This window comes from Crocodylus porosus, unplaced genomic scaffold (assembly GCF_001723895.1).
Source record: "Crocodylus porosus isolate Cpor-Errol unplaced genomic scaffold, CroPor_comp1, whole genome shotgun sequence".
Taxonomy (NCBI): domain Eukaryota; kingdom Metazoa; phylum Chordata; order Crocodylia; family Crocodylidae; genus Crocodylus; species Crocodylus porosus.
The window spans coordinates 57409501-57432857 of NW_017728943.1; the positions used below are offsets into that span (position 1 = coordinate 57409501).

General features: G+C 44.2%; 1 protein-coding gene across 3 annotated transcripts in view; it reads left to right on the top strand.

Moving 5' to 3' along the window:
• HAAO (3-hydroxyanthranilate 3,4-dioxygenase) overlaps positions 1-23357 on the top strand; it is a 66553-nt gene that overhangs the window by 32744 nt on the left and 10452 nt on the right. For 2 of the 3 annotated variants that reach the window (XM_019549401.1, XM_019549400.1), the window contains exons 5-6: positions 3476-3565; positions 4543-4586. In XM_019549401.1, the coding sequence (XP_019404946.1) occupies positions 3476-3565; positions 4543-4586 (134 nt within the window). The remainder of the gene's footprint in view (positions 1-3475; positions 3566-4542; positions 4587-23357) is intronic. The other variant, XM_019549402.1, reaches the window with a different exon arrangement.

A 23357-nucleotide genomic window follows, 5' to 3' on the forward strand; every position in this document is an offset into this window, starting at 1 on the left:
CCCACCCTTGTAACCTGTCTAGGTCTGATTGTAGCCTTTTGCATCCTTCCAGTGTGCCCACGTCCCCCCACATCTTAGTGTCCTCATCCAAGTTACTGATGAAGATGTTGAATAATGCAGGCCAGAGGACCGAGCCCTGCGGAACCCCACTGCCCACATCCCTCCAGGATGAGAAGGACCCATCCACTACCACCCTCTGGGTGCGGCCCTCCAGCCAGTTGGCGACCCATTTGACTGTGTGGGTGTACTTTAGCTACACTCCAACTGGAAGCTTATTGGTGGTCAGATGTAACATCATGGTAAAGAATATTGAGAAGAATGTTGGAATGATGACACGGCCTTGCTTAACTCCACTCTTAACCTCCTGAATCTGATAGTCTGAATCGTAATTTTAAAAAAACAATTTGCTCTCCCTCTTGAGATGCAAGTGCTGTAGACGGAGGTGGGTAGGTCAGAGCCAACCCAGTCAGTACATAGGTCAACCCAGATTCGAGACCATTTTATATTGTTTGCAATATAAATGATTTGTTGTGATGTCAGACCTTTAGTCATTGTCCATTCTCATGAATTGGGCCTCATCTGAATTCCCATTGCCAGCTACACCATTGTTTGAACATCCACAAGGTCTTATTTTTACATCAGTATGTAAATTAGATTTTAGATATGCCATAAAATACTTATGCTAGTATAAATATAGACTATGCTCATTATTTTGCATCTACTTTCAAACTCACTTCACCATTAGCTGCCTAGGAATGGATTTCCTGTCAGGTTAACTACCTCTAACAGCCACCAAACTCATTGTTCACCCTCCTCACAGTGGCTGTTCAGACACAGTAGCCATTCAGACATATGACCTGTGTAATTTTCCCCTGATAACTTGCCAAACAGTGCTCAGGCAGTAATTGTTTACCGACTGAGCTACATGCATCTCAAGGCAGAGGTTACTTATAATTGCCCCAGTAATTGCATGGCTCTATCACTGTACATCAGGGGCATTCTCACCAAGACTAAATCCACATTGCCTGATAAACCGTATCACCATATTTATGGAGCTGCAAATCAAAGATGCAAGAGATTGAATGTAACGGCTATCTCATAAAGTGTCTGGAAAATGGTAATTTAAAAAAAAATTACCTGTGTTTTTCATGAAAACAATTCTATAAAAATGCACCAAGAAACTGGGAACCCATTTAGTGCCAAATTTAGCCATCCATTTAACTGTTACACCTGAGGCAATATCCACATGAGTGGATGTGTCAGAAGGCCAGCTCTGGCTCAACTGATTGTCTGTCTGAGTTGCATCAGGATCTATATGCATCCTGATGGGCTTCAGCAGGAGCCTGCTGCCTCCCAGTGAATCTGGGACAGTGGACTACTGACTGTTTAATAGGCTTTCCTCAGGGTGTTAGCTGCCTTGCTTCAGGACACCCTGATTCGGACTCGTGGCTTCCTGATATGCTTCCTCAACTAGCTTGTCTCCTGGCTGTGTGACAAATATTAACTAATCACCGTTGGATCTGTATTCCTATGTCCTAGTACCCTAACAGGTGGACAAAAACAGTGCTGGCGCTCCTAAGAACCTGTGCATTGTGCATCCCTGTCATCCAGAAGAATGCTAGGTCACAGAGCATTGTTATTTTGATGATAGTCTTGTTTGAGAAAACAAAATATTTCAATACACAGCTTAGGGTTGGAAACTTCCTTTATTTTAATGGGCAGCTTCAGTATTTCAGGGAGAACTAGATGCCAATTGACTTAAGGCAAGGGATGATACAGCAATAGCTCAAGCAGCACTCATACCATGACATCTACAATTTAAATGAGGTAAATTTTTCCCCAGATGTTGCCTGACAAGTTGATACCAACACTGGACAAACTAAAAGGAGTCAAAAGCAGTACGAGCAGTTATCTGTTGGGCAATATGCAAACACTGACAACACAGATAAACTGAGGCCAATCATCATTGGTAAAAGGAAGAATTTGTAAAGCAATTCAACCGGCAACTGTACTGCAATTATTACATGACAATGGAAGCATTGAGAATGAGTGGGATGGAGCCCAAATTCCTATGAGCATCCAAACTGAGAATGAAACATAAGAAATGCCACCTTTTATTCCTGCTGGACAATCTACCTCATCATTTCATCCCCAAGGACCTGAGAAATGTCCTGATATACCCCTGCCACCAACCACCTGCAAGCAAAGAAATACGTATCATCAATGCCTACAAAGCTCACTACTAAGGTTATCTCAGGTAATTTTACATCAATGCTGTTTTTACACGCAAAGCCAAAATCAGAGGTGTGATCCACTGGACAAAGTTAAGTTGGAATGAAGGACTGGGATTCATTGGCATTCCGCTGACAAGGCTCTACTGACACCAGTTAAGAATATACCAGATTTGGGTAACAACATTGCCCTGTTGATGATATCACCATGCAGTGATTTTGGAAATATATTTAAGGGTCTGATGTTTTAAGCAAGCTTGCCAATGACAATGGCCCCTGACAAGTAACTGGGAGTCTACTGATGGCTATCATTGTATGAGCTGATTGCTTATGAGTGAGTCTTCAGCCTAGTGTTGGCCACAGCAACCACAGTCATTGTAAAGCAGAGTAAGCTGTCAACCCTGAAGCTAATATATATCCTCTAACACTGAAGATAATATATAACCTGATTGTCACCAGGATGTTCAGCAAATGATTGCTGTACTACAACATGCCGGAAGGTTGGCACTGGAAGCTGTCAATGACTTTCCCCTGATCCATGAATGCCGCATGCCCCCAGAGCCTGGGGGGAGCATGGTGAGCTCCCACAGGTGGTGGCAGTGCTGTTGGCCGTGAGAGCATGACGGGGGCAAGTGGGGAGCTGCCACAGGCAGCCACAGTGCTGTCAGTGTGGGCGGGGGGTGGCGAGCGCTGACCAGTCGTGAGTGACCACCTGAAACACTTGCAGCAGTGTCGGCAGTGACCAGTGGTGATTGCGGACTACCTGCAGATGCTGTCCAGCTCTGGATCAGTCAGTTCAGCTCTGGCTCATTTCTGCTGCAGCTGGGGAAGGGAAGAAGCAGTGGTGGCGCAGAAATAGCTTCCAGTTGCCTGGCCCCAGTGCAGTGCCCCACCCTACCCCAGCCCCTTTCTGGTTCTGTGGGCCAGAGCCAGTGGTTCTGTGACCTGGATCTGGCTTGCAGGCCATAAGTTGCCAATCCCTGTCCTAAGTAGCATGCGACCGCATGCACAGGGCTACATTGTCTCTCAAGCAAGCAAAAGCCTGCCGAGCTCCATAGAGTACCTGAATTGCATAGTGTACCTGACAATACAGCTCTGTGATCACATGGAGATGGCCTCTGACTCCCAGTACATTGTACTTCATAATAAAATAGTGTGTCATCATTAGGAATAATATAATAATCTACTTTCTTGGGGAAATCTTATCCATTATGCAACAAAATGAAGTATCACTTTTTTTTCAGATATTACGTTGAAGAATCTACAAATGTCCTCTTTGAAAGATGGTTTTATTGTGAGGATCTTGGTATACAGCTAACACCAATAATACAAGAGTAAGAGGGGATTTTATGTTTATTTCCCATGATCATTTAAATTCCTTTATAGATTGTTATCAGTATGCCACATTATACTCTGTTTTTTATCCATTTTGAATAAACTTCTTAACCATAGCATTAGCAACCATCCTATAAGGTGCTGAGCACCTCTGTCAGAGTACTGAGCATTCCCCATTCCTATTAAAATGGATGAGAGTTATGTGTGTTCACATCGTATAGGACACAATCTGTGCTGAATGAGTCCCTGGAAGTGACAACACAAAGCATTGCAAAAAGACCAAGGATGGGGAAATGTGGAATGTAATAGGCAATCATTTTAAATGTAACACTGAATTGGTATTAGTGCTCTGCCTAAAATATTAATGGAAATTTAGAAACAGCCTTGGAGCTGCTATTCTTTGAATTTCTAACTTGTCTGAACATTCTTAATTTGTAAAATGTGCCCCCTTGTCTTCCCCCAACACACCACCATCTCAGAGTAAAAGACAGCAAACAGTTCCCCCTTTACACTAAATCCAGAATTGTAGAAGACTAATGTCTGCTCAGTTCTATTCTAATGGTAACAATGGATAATCAGAGTTATGGAAACTCGCTGGAGGGTGTGAAAAGCATGTGTTTTTCAGGCAAAAGGAAAACAGGTCCGTTAAAATAACTGATTTGTTATCTTCTTTAAATGGTTCACAAATTTTTGCATTACAGGCCAGCAAGGTAGTTACTGAGCAAAGAGCTATGGAAAAGTTTAATGATTTTATATTTAGGTCATGAATGATTTTGCTTTGTGGAGGTTTGATGAAGTTTGCAAAACTCCATTGAAGCCATGCTAATTTATATCAGCTGAGAATTTGGCCCAATATATTTTGCAGATTCCTTACAGGAGCACAAAATTTAATAGCCTGTATTGCTACCTGCTCCCAGTTCATGGAAAGAGAATGTGAATATTATAGTTTAGTGATTCTTAATGTTTACTATTGCAGGTTTTTCAGCTCAAGTCAGTATCGCACTGGAAAACCAAATCCAGGTAATGTAAAATAATTGCAGAATCATACAAATAAATTACCCTAATTAAGCAGCAGTAATTTTATCTTGTTATTTTACTGTGATCAAGTTCTGCTTTTCATATTGCTTCTGTAAGTGAAAACTGGTTTGGAAAGAAAAATAGTAATTCTTCTTTCTTATCCCAAGGATAAGTACAATGCATATGCATGAGCAGCATAAGTACCTGGTCTGTGCAAGTGAAGACATTAGAATGAGCTGTTTGAATAATTATATAGTATAAGATCAAGAAATTCTGTTCTTCTTCCATGCTGCTGAAACCCTGTGAATGCCAGAGTCAGGTTTTATTAAATTAGACATAAACATTACATGGTTATTTCTCCACTTTGTAAAGGTTCACTACCTTGATAAAAAGACATTTTCAGAAATAAATAGAATAGAAACTTCTGGTCCTTTTGCTCTTTCAGGGCCTGATCCATATGCAACTGAATTCCCAAGGAAGACTTCCATTGCTTCCAATAGACTTTGACTTAAGCCTCTAGAGCCCCTATTAGCTTGGGCAAGTTCTAATTTGCCAAGTGTTGGGACAGAGACAGAAACTCCTGAGTTAAGTGAGCAGGCCCAAGTCCCTGTTTTAAAATGTCATTGTTCTATGCCTGAGTCAGCCGTTGAGGACCAAACTTATAACCCTTCTCTGACGGTCCCACCAGCAGTTGTCCTTAAGTAACCTACATGCCCAACTCAGGGTGTCTTTCATTTTATCAGTGAATTACTGTAATAAGGAAACAAAACAAATATAATAAAGTATAATAAATCAACCAAATACAATAAAATAAGTTACTCCAGGCCAGACTGTGAACTGCTTACATACACGGTAAAACTTTGCAATTATTCAGTCTCAGTTTAGCTACCACAAAGTTCTGATCCAAAGCCCACCAAAATCAATTCAAGGCTTTCCCAGTGCATGGCATCATTCATGAGACTACCTGGGTGCGTAAATGCCCACCCAGACAGGAAGGAGTGTGCAGCAGAACCATCTGTAAAACAGAGTAACTAAATAAGGCCCTTCACAGACAGTGTAACAAACCAGATGGAAATCATGTATAGGAGGCGAATATCTGGCCTAGCATCAGTGATGTGTTTTACATGTGCCCAACAACTGCATAGAGGAGTCAAAATTTGTCTTCCCAAAAGCTCGCTTCTTCGTAGGGCATCTATCAAAACCAGTTTATTCTGATTTAGTTTCCTCCCAAGCACTTAGAAGCTACAGGCATCTCACTTAGGCATCCTATGCAACACCGTGGGCAAATTATAGGGTATCACGTCACAGGAAAACTCCCTGCTTACCAGCCTCCCAGCCACAGCAGAACACAGGAAAAGCCTCCTCCTAACCGAACACTAACAAGGTCCTCCACCACTGAGACCCCAGCTTCACAGGCTGGATCCAGTGGTGCCACAAGCCACCAACCACTGCACTAGGCAATACTGAAATAGATAAAAATAATATTTTCAGTTTCACATATGGTCTGTGGTCAGTTGAATGATTCTCCCTAATCACAGGTAAGACATATTTACCTTCCCCAGCTGAGCTGGATGCCTACATTCCAATAACAAGCAAATTACACTGAATAGAAATAATAAAGACCTCTAAATATTAACATTTTCTCAGAAGGCAAATGCCAGGTGACACATGCCATAATTGTTGCATGCCAGAATATTTCCTGAAGTGTAGTACACTGAAACTGAGAGAGATGTATCAATAACAATTTGGCAAGGAAATTTTTTCTGTTGTTGGCATTCACTACAAAGTCTCAGGAGTGTAGGAAGAGATTAATTATAGCCAAAAGGTGAAACTTTAAGAGAGAGAAAAAAAAGTTAAGGGCTTAAAATGTACTACTTCTCTTCTGTACTCATTACAACTTTTCTCCCTGAATACCTTCCCTTTTGGAATAAACAACTGAATTCAGAATACATTTGAAAAGCTTTTGGCTTTGTTCTTGCCTCAAGCTCAAAACAACCTGCAAACATATTGGCAGAATTTCAGCCTGGAGAATAGCTTTGTGCTTCTCATGGACAGTCATAAGCACAGGCCTCCAGAAACAAATTCTGTTGTGCAAAAATCAAAAAATGCATACCCTACAACTTTTAGTGTTGTAGGAATTTTAGCTACCAACTCCCAAAAGAGTCAATGGAAGTTATGTAAAATACTCAGAATAAAGCTTTAGTAAAGGACCCCTCCCTTATCCAAAGTCATGTTCTGCTGATGAAGAATGCATCTCCAGAATAATAAGATTTCCTTAAGAAAAAGGAATAATCAAGGACTTTGTGCAGTATGCAAATGTAGCAGAAGCCACTGATGCGTATGTACAATTTGAATGGTGCCTAGATTTACTTTTAATCCTTTTAGAGGACCGAATGTTACACAAAGTGAGCAATGTACTTTTAATCCAAAATGTAATCAGCAGTAAGACTTCTGCCAAAATACTCATCTCTGCATGAGTCCCAACTGCTCCCCAGTCTATGCATAGAGAGAAATGTCTTCAAAGGAAATCCTGATATCAGTTCATTCTCACAGGAAACAGAATCAAACACTTGTCAAAACTTTCTAAGTTTTTACTTGAGCCAAAATTCTCTTAGACTTATTTATATATACTGCCAGTTTCTGCCCTCACTTTAATTAGTACAAGTGCAAGATAAACCAATTTAAGACAAGCTGTAAGCAACAGAAAGTGTTATTCCTTAAACCTGTAGTTGATGAATACCATACTTGTAGTAAATCTAAAGCAACTTTTGTATTCAGACAAGTCCTAACGTCTTGCAAAGAAACTTTCTTCAACATCATATAAAATTCAGCTAATCATAAGAGGAATAGAACACTGTTTTCAGCAGACACAATGCAGATATGTTTTGCGCAGCAAGACAGCATAATGTAGTCTCTGAATATTTCAAGGATATTAGAGAAATTAAGATTTGAAGTCAGAAGCGTAACTGTAATTACATTAATAACTTAACTGAAAATAAAGGAATAAAGACAGCTGAATAGGAAACATAATTGCCCAGTGGATGGTTCTTTGATGGAATCACTCAAAAATAATACAATTTTAAAATGTTTTTAAAAACTTTAAACCCAAAAGGTAAAAAAACCTGTTCTTGCCTCATGGTAAATACAGAACAACTCTTCTGAGGTGAATTCAGATTTACACTGATGTACAAGAAAGAATTTATTCCAAAGTTCACAGATGAGCCAACAGAAATGCACAAATTGTGGAAATTGTCTCACCCAGTGTTACATTCATTTACATAAATACAGTCCACAGCTATAAGTCAATATGTTAAATTTCAGTTATTTTGAACAACACATTATGCCACTGCCTTCATCAGCGTACTAAACGTAAACATTAGCATAAATTCACTTCCATCTAATACAAACACTAGATAGTTTTAATAAGAATGATCCATAAGTTGAAAATAAATGTAAATTCCCACAATCTATGGGTTCTGATGTTTAGGAAAGTTAATGGTTGATTATTGATGTAATGGAAGAAGGAAAAATAGTTAAATAGAGCCCAACACCTCAGACACAGATTCCTTCTACTATTAGTTAACCTGAAGTGTTATGAATGTATATTGAATAATCAGAAAATGAGTGTGCAGATACCAGGGAGCAACCTTCATGATGGGCAAATGTGCATCTAACAGCCTGAAATTGTCCATGATTTGGGCCAGTTAAGTTTACATAGGTAATCTTGTCTCAGGGCCTACTTAGTTAAAGCTAACTCTGCTCACCAGAACTTCAGCATTCCTCAAGACATTATTCAACCTCTGCTTGCTATTCAAACTTGATTTCTTTCTCTGTTTCACCCATTCTATCTGTTCTACCAAATGATGCCAGTCTCAAAGTCTCTTTCATTTTTCTCCCAGAGGTCTAGCCATGCCTTGCTTCGGCTGGTCCCCACCAACCACCACCACTTTCCCCGAAGTTCCTATATTCTGTCTATTAGGTGTCTAAATTGACTTAGGTGTCTAAATACAATTCTATTTTTCCTTGTTCAGGTCCTTTAAAATCCATCAATGCACCTACTTTAGTAACATATAATTAACTTTATTATTGATTTGCAAAAAAGTAGTGAAGAAGCAGATGGCCCACTTACCTGTGGTATTCATTTTTTTTTTTGTGGACTTGAGTAGGGTGAAATAGATCATACTTTGGCACCCAAGTCCACTTACATGTCTAATAGGTGGATTAGAATCTGGACTTCAGTGGGCTCATCTACATGAGATGTTTACTGCAGAGCTGACTAAGTAATTTTGCAGTAAAGTCTCAGCATCTACATGTGTGGTCCTATTAGGCTTCAGTAAACTAATTAACTCCACCATAGATTAGTACTTGTAAACAGTGGCATTCTTTAGTGCACAGCAGCACATGTATAAATGCCAACAGGACTGGCTGGGGCATAAGGATGCTTCAGTGCAGGGGCTGCCTGCCAGCTAGCTGCACACTAAAGTACTCTCATGCCCCAGCCAGCCCTCCGCAGCACACTGCGCCAGGGCAGAGCAGCCCTGGGCTAGCAGGCTGACTCCTGGGTCCCCAGTCAGCCATAGCTGATCTGACCTGGCTTAACATCCTGAAGTCCTGGGCACACATGTAAACATTTTACCTGTCAGCAATAAACTCCAGTGCTATATGCACCAGAATTTATTGTGTTGCATTAGCTGCATGTGTGTATGTTCCCAGTATGTACCAAGGTGCTGTGTGATCATCCCTGTCAACCTTGCATTCCTTCACCTGTCCCCTATCACTGTGGGCAGCAAGTCCAATCAAGACTATGGCAGGGACTGGTCAGAAACTGTCTCTCTGCTGTGCCTTCATAAGCCCATGCACTTGTTCTAGCCAAAACAATAAACTTATAAATAAGAAAGTCTTTCAGGTAGTTCCAAGATCCTATAGAGAAGCTAGAATTTTCTATTCAAGGTATAGGACTTCTCACCAAAGAAGATCCAGACACACTACTAGATAGTGGGTGCATCTACTCGAGATGCTACAAGATGCTCATAGTGATGAGCTACAGCAACGTAGTTTGTCATCATAGTCATGAGCTATGACAACATAGTTTGTCGCTATGGCAATGTAGTGTTGATGGGCACAAACCATGATGCTGATGATACATTACCATAGTGACATGCTACCTCTCTATAGCACATCGCTACAGCGATGTAGCTCTAAAAATAACCATATGCCACCAGCATGACACAGTAACTTCCTAAAGCAAGTACTAAATGATGACGTAACAACTGCACCACGGGGGCCCATGTAGACACACCCACTGGGCACATCTACACATGTATTTACTCTAGCCTAGATTTACTGTTCTGGTCAGGGGTCAGGGGCAGGCCCCAGCTAGCTCCAGGATGGGTGGGGAACTGTTGCCATGTAGGGAGCTCCCAGTCCCTGCTGTGCAGTCACAGTTGCGATCATGGAGTGATGGCAGGGAACAAGCTCCCAGATTTTGTTCCCCGTCAGGCGTCTACATGAGCACTACGGTGCCCTTACTAATGCCAAGTAAATTTGTTCCTTGCATTTGCAGGTAGCAAATTTACTCATTATTAGGGAAGTTTACTGCAAAGTAAGCATGTGCATGTGTAGATGTGCATGTCTACTTCTCAGTAAACTATGCTAATGCAAAGTTAAGCATCTCGTGTAGATACACCCACTGTGTCTAGGAGTGCACCGATAGCTTAACTGAGGGAGGAGAAGGAATCAACATTCTCCAAGTTCAGACACCACCGTGGGGGAGCAGGGTGTGTCCACAAAAATGGCCACTATTGCAGCAGCAGCTGATTGCACCACTACTATCAGTGCTGCAGCAGCTGGCACTACCCCATGTTTTGCCTGTGCCCTGGGTGCAAAGCTGCACTGCTATGCCTCTGGAGAGCATTGTTCCTTGTAGGGCAACTTGAACGGTGAGGGAGCTAATGGTGACACAGAAGAGGTATAGCCCCTTATTTCATCCTGCCTCTGGCTACAAATGCTATTAGAAGCAGTTTGAAAGGTCAAAAGCTAATAACTGATGGGTGGGGCAGTTAAAAAGATTGGGAATCAGGTGACTTGAGCTGTCTTCCTGACTCTTTCAAGCATATGACTCTTCGATGCACTTTTTATATCACATGGGCAAGCCACTTAAACAAAAAAGAAAAAAGTAGGTGGACCACCAGTTTTGTGTGTCTAATTAGAAAAAAAAAATCTAGGTAAATCAGGTTGGTACCCAGAACTGAAAATTCCATAATTAACAGCCTCTTCTGAAAAACATTGTATTTAATCATCATAAGCCTAGGCTAAAGATCCAGAAGTAAGCAGAAAGCTTTCCACTAATATCAGGTGGAGCCAGCCTTAGGTGTCTCAGTTTATTAGGGTTACCATATATCTGGGTTTTCCTGGACATGTCCTCTTTTTTGGCCCCTTGTCATCCATCCAGGCGGGTTTTTTATTAAATGAGAGCAAATGTCCAGGTTTTTGCTGTGCCTGTGGCTTTTCCTGGGCATAAGCAGCTTGGAAGCTTGGGGCTAGGAGCAGCAGGCAAGGTGATTGGCTGTCAGGTGTCACACGCTCTGCGCCCGGGCCCTGGCAAGCTGTTTCCAGATAATAGTGTGTGTGCAAGCACGTGCGGGAGCTGAGTGAGCAGCAGGGCTGGTGGAGGACAGGAGCTGTGGGTCAGGAGTTGGGGGCACCGGCTTGACTAGTGAGCAGGGGGCTGAGTCAGGAGTGAGGGGCACTGGCAGGGCTGGGGGGGGCAGGGGCACCAGCAGTGCTGGGGAGGTAGGGGGCTGTGGGTTGAGAGTGAGGAGCACCAGCAGTGCTGCAGGGAGCAGGACTGCAGTCAGGAGCAAAAAGCACCTGCAGAGCTGGAGGGGGAGAGGCTGCAGGTTGGGAGTGAGGAGCTGGAGGGCAGGGACTTATGAGTGAAGAGCAGAGGTGGGGCACAAGCATATGACACCCCCCCATCATATTCCCCCTCCCTCTCTCTTCCCCCTCCCCTGCTCCATACCACTCACCCCCACAGGTGTCCTCTTTTTTAGTCCTGGAAATATGGTAACCCTATGCATCAGTAAAATGAGGATGCAGTGAGGGGTATGTAAAACTCACTGCTACATTGGAGGGCATGTGGCAGTGCTCAAATGGTAGGTGCTGTGGGTATGCAAACTGTTGGTACCAAAACAAAACAATGTTTAGCTGTAAAAAACGACCTTCTTATTTACACATCAAGGCATTCAACAGATTGTATTTTTTTAATTAACAACTAAATTTTACTTTTGTCACCATCCCCAAAGAAAGAACAGTATGTTGTTGTGCTGCCCCAGGAGTAGAAAAGGAAGCAGACTGTGATTAACTCAGTGACAATCTGCCCCTGCGTTTTCCCCTACTTTAGAAGCATCACATGCTAGGCCTACATTTGGCAATGCATAGTCCCATAGCATGCCAATGCAGCAGCAGGGTCTGGTGTCCTGTGGCTGAGGGCAGAGCCAATGCTTCACCTAAAACCTCACCTCAGATTGGGATGGGGAAGAAGCAGCTCCATAGAGCCAGCTCTCCCCCAAATGCACTTACCTTCAGTATATATTGCCAGCTCAGAGAAAGAAATGGCTGTACTTGCCAAAGTGGACAAATATGGAGGGCAACATCTGGATTAAATTAAGAACATTGGATACTTTTATTTTATTTTTTAAATAGAGAAAAATACATGTATACATTGTCAAATATATTGTTTTGCATAGTTTGCCACTTGAAAACTTCCACTAAGCCTGTAAGTGCAAATCTTAAAGTATTGTACAAATCTCTAGATTCTGCTAACAACACACAAAGGAGTTCATTAAGCAGCCTGAACACAAAACTCCCTGACAACAACAACAAAATCCCAAGGCAGAAAACTACCTCTTTGGAAATGTTCTCAGCTGAGCCTCCTCAAAGGTAGAGCACAAACCATAATCTGTAAAAACTGTCCTAATGCTTCACCATGGGAACTAAGCCACTGCTGCCCTTTTGCACTTAATGTACATAATAAAACTGTCAGGGAAGTCAAGAAAAATAGTGCATAAAGATGTTCTCCCTTTTTTGTTCAAAGTTCAGGAAGAAAACATAATATTTTCAAAGAGCACTAAAACTCTCAGCAGTTACACAGCAATTTCATTTTCTTTAATAAGTTAGCTTCTTTCTTCCTTATCCTCCTTTCAAATGCTCCCCAGACAGCAACATCCAGAATGGACTACCCACTGCTGGAATCCATCCACTCATTTCTTTTTTCCCCCTTTTCGCGCCATTTAACAGTAATAATAGCAATTTGCACCTTTAAAGATCTTTACCAAAATGTCTCTAGTGGGTTATGAAATACAGAAAGATCCCACACAATTTACTGATTTGTTTGATGCGCCTGGCTGGGGGAGTATTTGGTTGATTGCATGATTTCACCATGATTTTACACTTAATTCATACAACACAATTTTATTTTAAAATTCCTTGCTACACATATAACACTGCTTAGCTTTAAGATATCCTTTCCCAACAATGCTATAACAATTAGTATTACAAAAACAACTACAATTACTAGTAAAGGCTAAATTGGAATCAATACTATTATTTCTCATGGTATACTTACAATCCTAGAATTCCGAGAAACCAAATCCCCAGGTATACTTTCATTCTTTAGTTCTGGTTTTAGGTTTGGTCTCAGCAGTGATAGGAACAAGTCCCCTTCCTTCGGTCCCACTTGGGCATTCTGCGGCTTCAGCGTGAACGGCAGATCTTGTTCACGGAGAGGGTGGTTGAGGTGATCAGTCTGATCCGGCCTACGCTTGCGATTCTTCCTTCGGTGTTCTGCAAGTGAGGTTACCTCCAACTTGGGACTGTAGGTTACAGTTTTTATTGGGTGAGTTGCCGTCTTGGGCCCTTCCTACCCAAACCTGTCACTACTCCCAAATTTGGGCTTGGATCTTTTACCCAACAGATTCCTTTCCTGGGTCTTCTCTGGGAAATTTTCCACACCACTGTTGTGACCTCTTTTGCCAACCCCCTTCCAAAAGTCCCTAGGTTTTGATCTCTCAAAATGTTTGCCCAAGGGTCACTTTTAGGTTAACTTTGTTAAAGGCCTCTAGAGATAAAATTCAAAAACCAAGACATTCAGCACATTCACTGCAAGGACTCTAAAGACAAAATTCAGAATCAAGACATTCACCACGTAGGCAGAAACAAGCAATGGTCTAGATAAGAAGTTGAACCTTGCCTTTTTTCTAAACTGGCTAATAGGTATTTATTAGAAACATTCAAACTATTACATTCAATATGACACAAAAGTATCAGCTTCACCCCAGCTGTGTAAAGGAAGGATCGCTGTTCCCCTTTTGCAGAAGTGGAAATCAAGGTATAGCTATTGCTGTTCCCCTTTTACGGAAGTAGAAGTCAAGGAATAGCTATATTAAATGACTTGCTTGCAATAAAACAAGGCACGTTCAGAAACTGAACAAGGGCTTCAGATTTCTAGTCCTTTAATTTTTTCTATATATATCACCTGATGCTCTGAACTGCAGTGACACAGATGATACCCAATAGATCTTCTCAAAAAGGGTATGGCAGAATCTGGTCGAACTCTAGTTACTTAAGCAAGGAAATAATTGCATACAGTGACTGGCCTTATGGATCCCTTCTGGTTGGCTACACCAGCTTCTTTCTATAACGGGGTAGGCAATTATTTTGGGCGGAGGACTGCTTACTGAGTTTTGGCAAGCTGTCGAGGGCTGCATGGGTAGCTCCACCCTGTGACAGGGGCCCTGCCTCCTGGTTGCCATCTTGGGACCAGAAGTTCCACCCCCTTCACTTCCAACCTTTGCCACCAGAATTCCCTCCCATTGCCCTGGAAGCACCTTTGGGAAAGAGGGTTTATCTTCTTAGGGGGAAAAAATGATATACTAAAATCAAACACCCATAATAATATATTTTAATTTAATTTTTAAAATATATTTTTGTCCTGATTTGTGTGTGTGCTGTATATGTAGAAGTGATTGCATAATAGCTCAAAATGCAGTCTTACTTGTGTATTGTGTGGGGTATGCATGGGTGTATGAGGGGTATGGAATAGGTGTGGGGTTTGTGGGGAGTTGTGGGTAGGTGGGTATGGTATTACGTGTATGGGAGCGACAGGATGCAGGGTGGCCAGCGGGTGGGCAGGCAAGTGGGGAAAGCGGCGGCTGGTGGAGGGGTGGAAGTGAGTGGGTGTGCGGGAGCACAGGGCCTGCACCAATACCCCAGGGCCAGCACCAGCAGGGCCAGGAGTGGGGTAGTAAGAGCATGAGATGCAGGCTGGCAGGGGTCTATGGCAGGGGTTCCCAACCTTTCTATACTGCAGATCTGCAAACTGTATAAGTTACAGATTTAAGTTTAATTTCCATGTTTAAATTTCATTTTTATGGGGAGAGGGCTGGGTTATGAGGGTCGGATGAGGTTGGGGCACTGGGGAACCCTGCAGGGGAGGGAGCTGCACAGGCAGTGAACCAGACGGACCCAGCTAGGGCTGCCTGGAAGGAATGGGTTCTGCTGCCTTTCCTAGGAGCAACCAGCAGAGCCGCCTCCCCATCCTTCACCCCAGGCATTTCTCTACCTGCATTCTCTTACTCCTAGCTGTAGGCAGGGCTGGAGGGTCTTGGCCAGACAGGCATGGGCCCTGGTACCTGGTGCATGGGCAGCACCTTACCAGGCACAGCCATGGTGGCGGGAACGGGATGGGGCACACAGAGCCCACGGTACAGGTGGGGACAACTGTGAGCAGATCTGACCCTGCTCTTGCCCATATGCATTGAGCAGTGGTGGCGGTGGGGAACAACCTACTGCTCAGAGTGGAGAAAAAAGTCCCCTCCCTCTCCCACCGCTGGCGCTCCCTGCTGCAGCCACTCAGAGCCCACCCAGGGCTGTTGTGCCTCTCCACCACATCACTGTCACCCTGTGGGGCAGCGGTAGTAATGGGCAGCAGGCAGAGGCAGCCCTGTGTGGGCTCTAGATGGCTGCCACTGGGAGCACCAGCAGGGGGAGTGGGGAGACTGCTTTTATTCCCTGCTCAGCAACAGTTTGTTCCCTGCTGCCACTGCTAGCGTGGGCCCTGCGCTAGCTTTGGGCTTGCCTGTTGGGCTCAGCAGCAGCTAGGCACAAACTGCTGATGGGGTAGAGAAAAGCACCACACCCACACATTCCTTGCTGCCGCTGGCAGTGTTTGCTAGCCCACACCACAACAGGCTCCAGTTCAGCTCCTTCACCGCAGGCTCTGTGCTGCCCAGCGCAGCTGCCCCACATGGCCACTGCTGCTAACCTGGGCAGCACAGAGCTGGCAGCAAGGAGTGGGGGGGAGGGGCGCTTTCCTCTGCCCCAGCTGCAGTTCGTGCCCAGCTGCTTCTGCTGCTGCCGCTGCCACTCACCCCAACAGGCAAGCCTGGAGCCAGCGCAGGGCCCAGGCTAGCAGCGGTGGCAGGGAACAAACTGCTGCTGAGTGGGGGAGAAAAGCAGCTCCTCTCACTCCCCCTCCTAGTGCTTTCTGCAGCAGCTGCTTGAAGCCCATGTGAGGCTGCTTGTGCCTGTTCTCCATTGCCACCACCATCTCGTGGGGCGACGGTGACATGGCAGAGAGCCAGGATAGCCGTGTATGGGCTATAAGCAGCTGCAGCAGGGAGTGCCAGCCCGAGGGAGGGGGTGGGACTGCTTTTTCCCCTGTGCTGAGCAGCAGTTTCCTAGTTAGTAGGGTCAGAAGAGACCTGAGCAGATCATCAAGTCCAACCCCCTGCCATGGCAGGAAAGAGTACTGGGGTCAAACAACCCCAGCAAGGTGATTGTCTGACCCCAGCAAGTGATTGTCTAGTTTGTTTTCTGCCACCACTGCTGCTCAGCCTGGATGGGTGAGAGTGGGGTCAGGACTACTCTTGTACCGTGGGGCTGAGGCAGGTGGATCTGGGAGCAATTGGGTGCATGACAGCCAGAAGCAGCCAGATGGGAGCGTGGGGCCCATGCCAGTGCCCCAGGCCGAGTGTGAGCAGGGTCCAGAGCAGGGCACAAGGAGCGCAGGGTCTCAGCCAGCAGGGGCTCTATGGAGGTGGGCCAGCTCCCCCCTCTCTCTGCTGGTGCAGCCCAGCCTGGCTCCATAGATTCCTGCCAGCCCACGCCCTGCATTCCTGACACCCCGCTCTAGGCCATGTTGCCACTGGCATGGGCCCCACTATCCCACACGCCACTCGCTTCCACCCCCCCTGCCACCGCTTTCCCCACTTTCCTGCCTTCCCCTTCCTTCCTTGTTACCTGAATTTCCCGCTCTGGCACAGGGAGGCATGAACAGCCCCACAGTCCCAGGCCAGAAGCCTCTGCTAGGCAGGGACTTCTGACTAGAGAGTGGGACTGGGTGGGCCTTGCCTACTGCCCCTGGCTGCTGTCATCTTTGACAGGCAGCTGAGAGCAAAGACATATTAATTTTCTAAATTTTCTAGGGGTCCCACCGGCTGGATACAATGGCCTGGCAAGCCAGATCCAGCCCGCAGGCGGTATTTTGCTCACCCTTGTTCTATAAATTTTTTCTTCAATTCTTTGTTTTAATCAGAGAAAACAAGAAAACCCTGGTATTAGGTTTCCAGCATGGATTTAGTGACATTAAGAAAAATGCACAAAAAAATGGTTGCATACACCGTAATGAATTATTAGCTGTGTCAATCCTTGGGGCTTGCTACAAAACAAATACAGTTACATAGGGAAACAATAATCGCACTGAGAAAGCATTGTGTTTTAAGCCAAGTGTTTCAGTGTTCAGATTGCATGTTACTTAAGTGCTCTTGCCTAGTATTTCAAACTGACTACCAATGTTAAGTACTTCAGCTTTACAGACAAGTTTTTCAAAGGTATTGAGAAGCTAGCCTCTGGAATCATTGGCAATTCATAGGGGCTGCACGTGGGTGCACATGCATCTCCTGAGATCTGCCATGCACCCCTTGGAAGCGCCCTTCCAGTTTTACCACTGGATCAATGATTGGCTGCTGGGGGCTCCCCCCACAGTTGACAATCGGCCATGGGAGGACTCTCCCAGTAGGCAATCAGCTGCGGGGCACCCCCCACCCAGTCAGTGATCTGGTGCCCCTCCCCAGACTCAGGAGGCACCATCGCCCATGTTTAAAATAATTTGAAATGGATATGTAAAATCACTAGTCCCTTTTGAAAAATATAGGTTAGGCCCAGTTACAATAGTGTGTTGAGCAGAAGCATGCATCTGTGGAGCTGTGAGGGCAGGTGAAGAGAGAAGAAGGGAAGGAGAGTTTTCTAAATAGCATTTTTCAAAGTTGTGGGGTTAAAGTTAGGCCCTTCAGTCTATATTTAGGCTCTTCGTGTAGTGGTTTGATTTTTCAGATGCACCCACGACCTTCACTGACTTCACTGTGGCTCTGATTCACAAAAGCACTTAAGAATGTGTTTAAGTTCATCCCACATCAGGACTGCAGTGCTTTAATACTGTCCTAAATAATTCTATTAAATTGGGGCTTGAAAACCAAGCTCTCAGAATAGTTAGTTAATTGTCAACTGGAATTGAAAAAGTTGGCCTAGATATTTAATGATGCTGCCAATAAAGTAATCTGTCCAGAACAGCATTTGATTTCATCAACCATAATTCATTTGTCTCCAAGTATTTAAATAATTCAAAGGCATTAGCACTGATGGAGTTAGGCCCATGCGTGGGAGTTAGATTTGTCCATCTGGGGTAGAGAATCTGTGGACCAACTGCCTTGCTCATGTCAGGAGTTAAAATATGGGCATGTCTACACACGCACACCCTTACTGTACAGTAAAAATGGCTAATCATGACAAATTTGGGCATGATTAGTTAAAGTGCAGTAACGCATGTGTAGATGTGACCTGGCATTAATTTTAGTGCTGGATCTGCCCATCCCCTAGGGAGCCAGCCTGAGCCCAGCCCCAGGGCCACCTCTCTTGCTGCAGGGCTGTGCTGGTGTCTAGCAGTCCCTAGCTGCAGGGTATAAAAGCCTGCAGTTATTTTGTGACTTGGGGCAAACATACCAGGGAGCCTGTTCTATCTCCAGGAGCCCAGCAGTTGGCTTGCAAGGAGAGAGTAGCAGCAGGGAGATGCTGACTCTCAGGCCTTGGACACCCTTCTGGGCCTGGTGGCCATGTCCATGCCCCCCTGTGCCTGGTCCTCACCTACCATGGCCCTGCAGGACTCCTGCCTGGGCCTGGGAGGAGGTCTTGTGGTTTCTCCTTCTCCACATGCCCTGACTGGACTCCCACCCTGGACCTGCCAACAGTCACCTGGGCCTGGCCCCACCAGTCTACCTTGCCCCAGGCCCCTGAAGACCTGGCTGTACACAAAGCTGCCACCTGCTGGGGTCTCCATGGCCCCCGACCTGTGGGGGACCATCCCAAGACTGGGTTGCTGGGCACCTGCCCCAGGGCTCCTCCCCTTAGACCCCCCCCACAGGCCCCCACTCTGAGCTCAAAGACCCAAAATATTGTATATAGTTTTCCATTTGTAAGCGGGTTTTTTTGTTGTTGGTGGGTGGGGAGGGAGGTTGTGTTGGTTGAGTGGTGAGTGGGTTCTGTTTGTTGAGGGGGGAGGGATGAAGGTGGGCATTGAGAGGTTAATAATGTTTTTTTTTGTTTCAACCATGTGTGTCTTGAGAGTGGTACTGGGGGTGGGCAGGGGGTAGGCAGTGTGGGGGCAGTGGGACAGCTGGGCTAGAGAAGGGAGTGCAGGAGGAGGGTTTTGGCCAGGGCCTCCCATAGCTGGTACCCTGGCCCCCTCTGGCAGGTTCACAGCATTCCTGAGGCCCAGGTAGGGGTGGGGGTCCTTCTGGAGCCAGCACCATGGCCATCAGGAGAATGGGGTGCTGGTCATCACTGGCAGGGGCTGAAGCAGCAGGGTACTGGGCATCCTTGGCAGGGGCAGAGGCAGGGGCAGGGGCAGGGGTAGGGGAAAGGTCAGCCCTGGCATGGGGAGAGAGGGTGGGCAAGGAAGGAGCTGCTGCGTGCTGCTCCTGCACTAAGCCCACAGCTCCTAGGCAGGGAAGGGGCTGGAAAATGATCAGAGTTTCCAAGATGGCTGCCAAGTGTTGGCAGCTGGCTCTAGCTTCAGCATGGCTGCCCAGGTCTGGCAGCCATGTGGCTGGAGGCTGGAGCTCTCCCCAGTGGCCACAGGTACACATGGCGTGGCTGGAGGTACTTGGCACTAGATTTAGTGCCAAATACCTGCATGTGTAGACACCTGCCAAAAATCAATTACTGCACATTACTTTAATGCACAGTAAATTTAGTCATGATTAAATGCACATATAGCTGCACCCCATGAACATGAACATATAGTTATACTATGGTGCACCAAAATGGTACACTTGTTAATGAAGTTGCAGGAGCTCACTGCAAACTAGAACAAAAAGCAACAAATAAACAATTCTTGTAAAAGGGTGAGGTCTTCACCCCTGTTCCACCTCTTTCACACTGAGTAAAAAGGTCCACAGATGCAAGAAACACCAGTTCCAGCTGAAGGCAAATTCCCCTGGTACAGGCATGGAGACAACAGAATTTTTGTCAGGCCACAGCAGACCTCAGAAGACATGCTGAGGTTTTGGCTACCATACAGAGTTGTTGAACAGTAATGTGGCCCATAAGGCAGTTGAATGACTGGCACAATTTAGACACTAGGGTGCATAGATAACACCAACAACAAAACCCCATTAAAGCCACTCCATTTGAGTCATGCTTCTTGGAGATGCAACACAGAATCTCTATCAAAGTATTATTTCTCATAAGCCCTGTTATCTATATGACAAGGAGTATGCACTAGTACTTGGTTACATAATTTGATGTGGTATATTTAGTCAAATCTTATATCTTATTGATCCCTTCCATCATGATGGTTCTCAGAGAGCATTGGTGAACACCTACTTATTTAGTTGCACATAAATTTACAGGCCATGTGTGGCATATATGAGAGTTACCAAAGACATAGGAAAGCACTGTTGTTCTAAACTTTGGAACTTTGAGGAGATTTTTCCCCTGACACTCTTACTACCTCTACTAAGATTGCTTTGAGATATAGCTTAGAGATCACTTGATCAAGCAGCACATATAGTAAAGAAGGTATTTACAAATCTTGCTTCTAGAGTCCATAGAGAGTATGGGGGAACTTCAGTTATGTACACAAATGTATCTCTCACTGAAATTTCTAGGAGATGCATCAATTCAGCTTGGGCTAGACTCTGAGTGGACTGAAAGCAGAGCTGTGTGGGATGTTAATACTAAAACTCATAACCTCTGCCTGATTTCAGATTTCAATAGACACAACACTTGGGCAGGAAGAGGTTGCTCACAAAACCCAAGCCTGGCCTGAGTTTAAAAAAAATCCTGCACTGTTACTGATTTTAGATGGAAGCCACTGGAGACTTTTGGTTTGGCACTAGTTCAACCCCCGTTAAGTGCTTCTATTTTTGATTCAGCTTGATAGTCTAAAAGGTCCTAGAAAAGCACCCAAAAATCAGGTTGCATTGAAGTGAGCTATCTAAAATCACTAGTGACTTTTGAAAATGTAGACCTGTGCCAATGGCCTGTCTTGTAATGGACTGGAAAATAAAATTAAAAAGCCAGCAAAACTAGAGACAACCACCTCTCTTTTTGAAGTGCAAGACATTAAGTAGTGCAAGGCATTCTGGATCTAGTAGTAATCTAATATAGTGTCTCTTTTGATTAGAGAATAATCCCTCCTAGCCAATCAATCAACAGAATGATATGAATTTCAAAGTAACAGAAGCATCCTGCATTATGAATGTTAGTATGCAAATATTGTGCTTTTTATTTTAAAACCACATACAGTTCTTCATGCATGTTGCTGCACAAACAGAAACAATAATAGCAATAATGTTACAAGGGCTACAGTGGAAAAAAATCAAATATGATTTACAGATTACTATATAACTAATAATTTATTAACTAGTAATTTATATTATTGTTATTAATAATATCTGAAAGAGAGAGAAAGCAACAATTATCTATGAAAAAATGTCAAAGCTGAGTCATATGAAAGAATGTATGTACAGGCAGACAACAGGAGTAGGAACTCCTGCAGTCAACAGAGTTGACTCAAGTTTTCAGGAGTTTTTAGAGCATAAAAGCAAGTAATCCTTGCTATAGCCTTTTACAGGTTTCTGTGTGCGCTTACCTTTAACCTGTCAGTGTGGCAGTATGGAAGTGTGGAAGTAAGTGTGGCCAGTGTATCAACTTTTCTCTAACCTGGTTTCTTTGAGGAGCTACAAAGGCAGATTGGAGATATCCCTGTTATGGAATTTGAGCTTGTAAAACGTTTCTTTTCAGCAATTCCTTCATGGTCACCAAAATCTCTTTGGCACAGACACACATAGTTTTCATTTATTTTTCATCTTTTAAGCAAAACTGACCTTCTTTCTAAAGTGTAATTTTCTTTTATAAATCCTTTTAGCAAACCTGGCGTATGTTCAGTTTAGCACAATATTGTCTTACTTTTTCATTTCAAATCTAGAAAGAGCACATCAAGTGTATAACACTAATGGCTCCACACTGAATTGCTACGGTATGAATATTTAACAGCAATGAATTACAAAAATGGATTTAACTGTTCAATTCTTTAAATGAAGCTCCGCAATATTAAGATACATAAGAAAATATTAGAGTTGATGTTCTACTTAATATGTCATTTGGAGGATAAATATGCTAATGCTTGCAGCTTTCTAACATGGTAGTACTATCATCTTACATATTACTACTATGTTTTTCCCCCCAGTAATTAAATTAATTTTTGTTTGTTCCTTGTCTTAGCCCCATTATCACATCAATATTATGGCACTATCAAAAAACACATTTAGCTCGACATTAATTAGAGCATAATAGATCAAGAATAAAAAGAAGTGGCCAAAACAAAAGTCATGGGGCTGATAAGAAATACTCAGTTTCTCTGGCTGTTTAGGCTGTGAAGAAAGACCTGCTTACCTTGCCTGCCTTTGAAAAAGTGCCGGAGTTTATTGCTTCCAGGTGCCATGTCTTCATGTGCACCTGGGACTGCAGCATGTTGAGATGGGTTGAAGCAGCCCTGACTGGCAGGGGCCCCTAGGGGCCAGGCTGCCAGCTTGGGGATGCTCTAACCTGGCTATCCCCTGCACTCAAGCAGCCTTGTGCCCCCGTCAGCCCTATCACCATCTACACATGCATTGCTGTGCACTAAAGAACATCACCACAGGATAGTACTTGTATTTACAGGTACTAACCTGTGGTGGAGTTAATTAGTTCCCTGTGGTCTAATAGGACTGCATGTATAGACACTGAGACTTTCTTGCGGAGCTAATTAGTCAGCTCTGCAGTAAACATCTCATGTAGATGTGCCCTGTCAGTGTGCTTTAAGTGCCATAAAATATCACTAGCAGGCAAATAAGCATTGTTCATTATTAATTATTTTCATGGAGCTGATACCTCTGGGCCCCATTCATGAGCCAGACTCAAATGTGGTTGGACAGCCTTTATCACAAATGGTGCCTGTACACAAGCATGGAGGCTGCTCTAATGTGTTGTTCAAGTAGTGCAAGAGGAGGAACATCTTCCTCATTGTAACTGATCCAACTTGCTTATGGAATAGTCCGTTCTCTAAGAAATCCCTTGAATGACGGTATGCTTTCTTTTCCTGCTAGAGAAAGGTTCTTTGCTCAGCATGAATGTAATTTCTGTCCATGTCCTTGGCCTCAAACATCCCAACAGCCC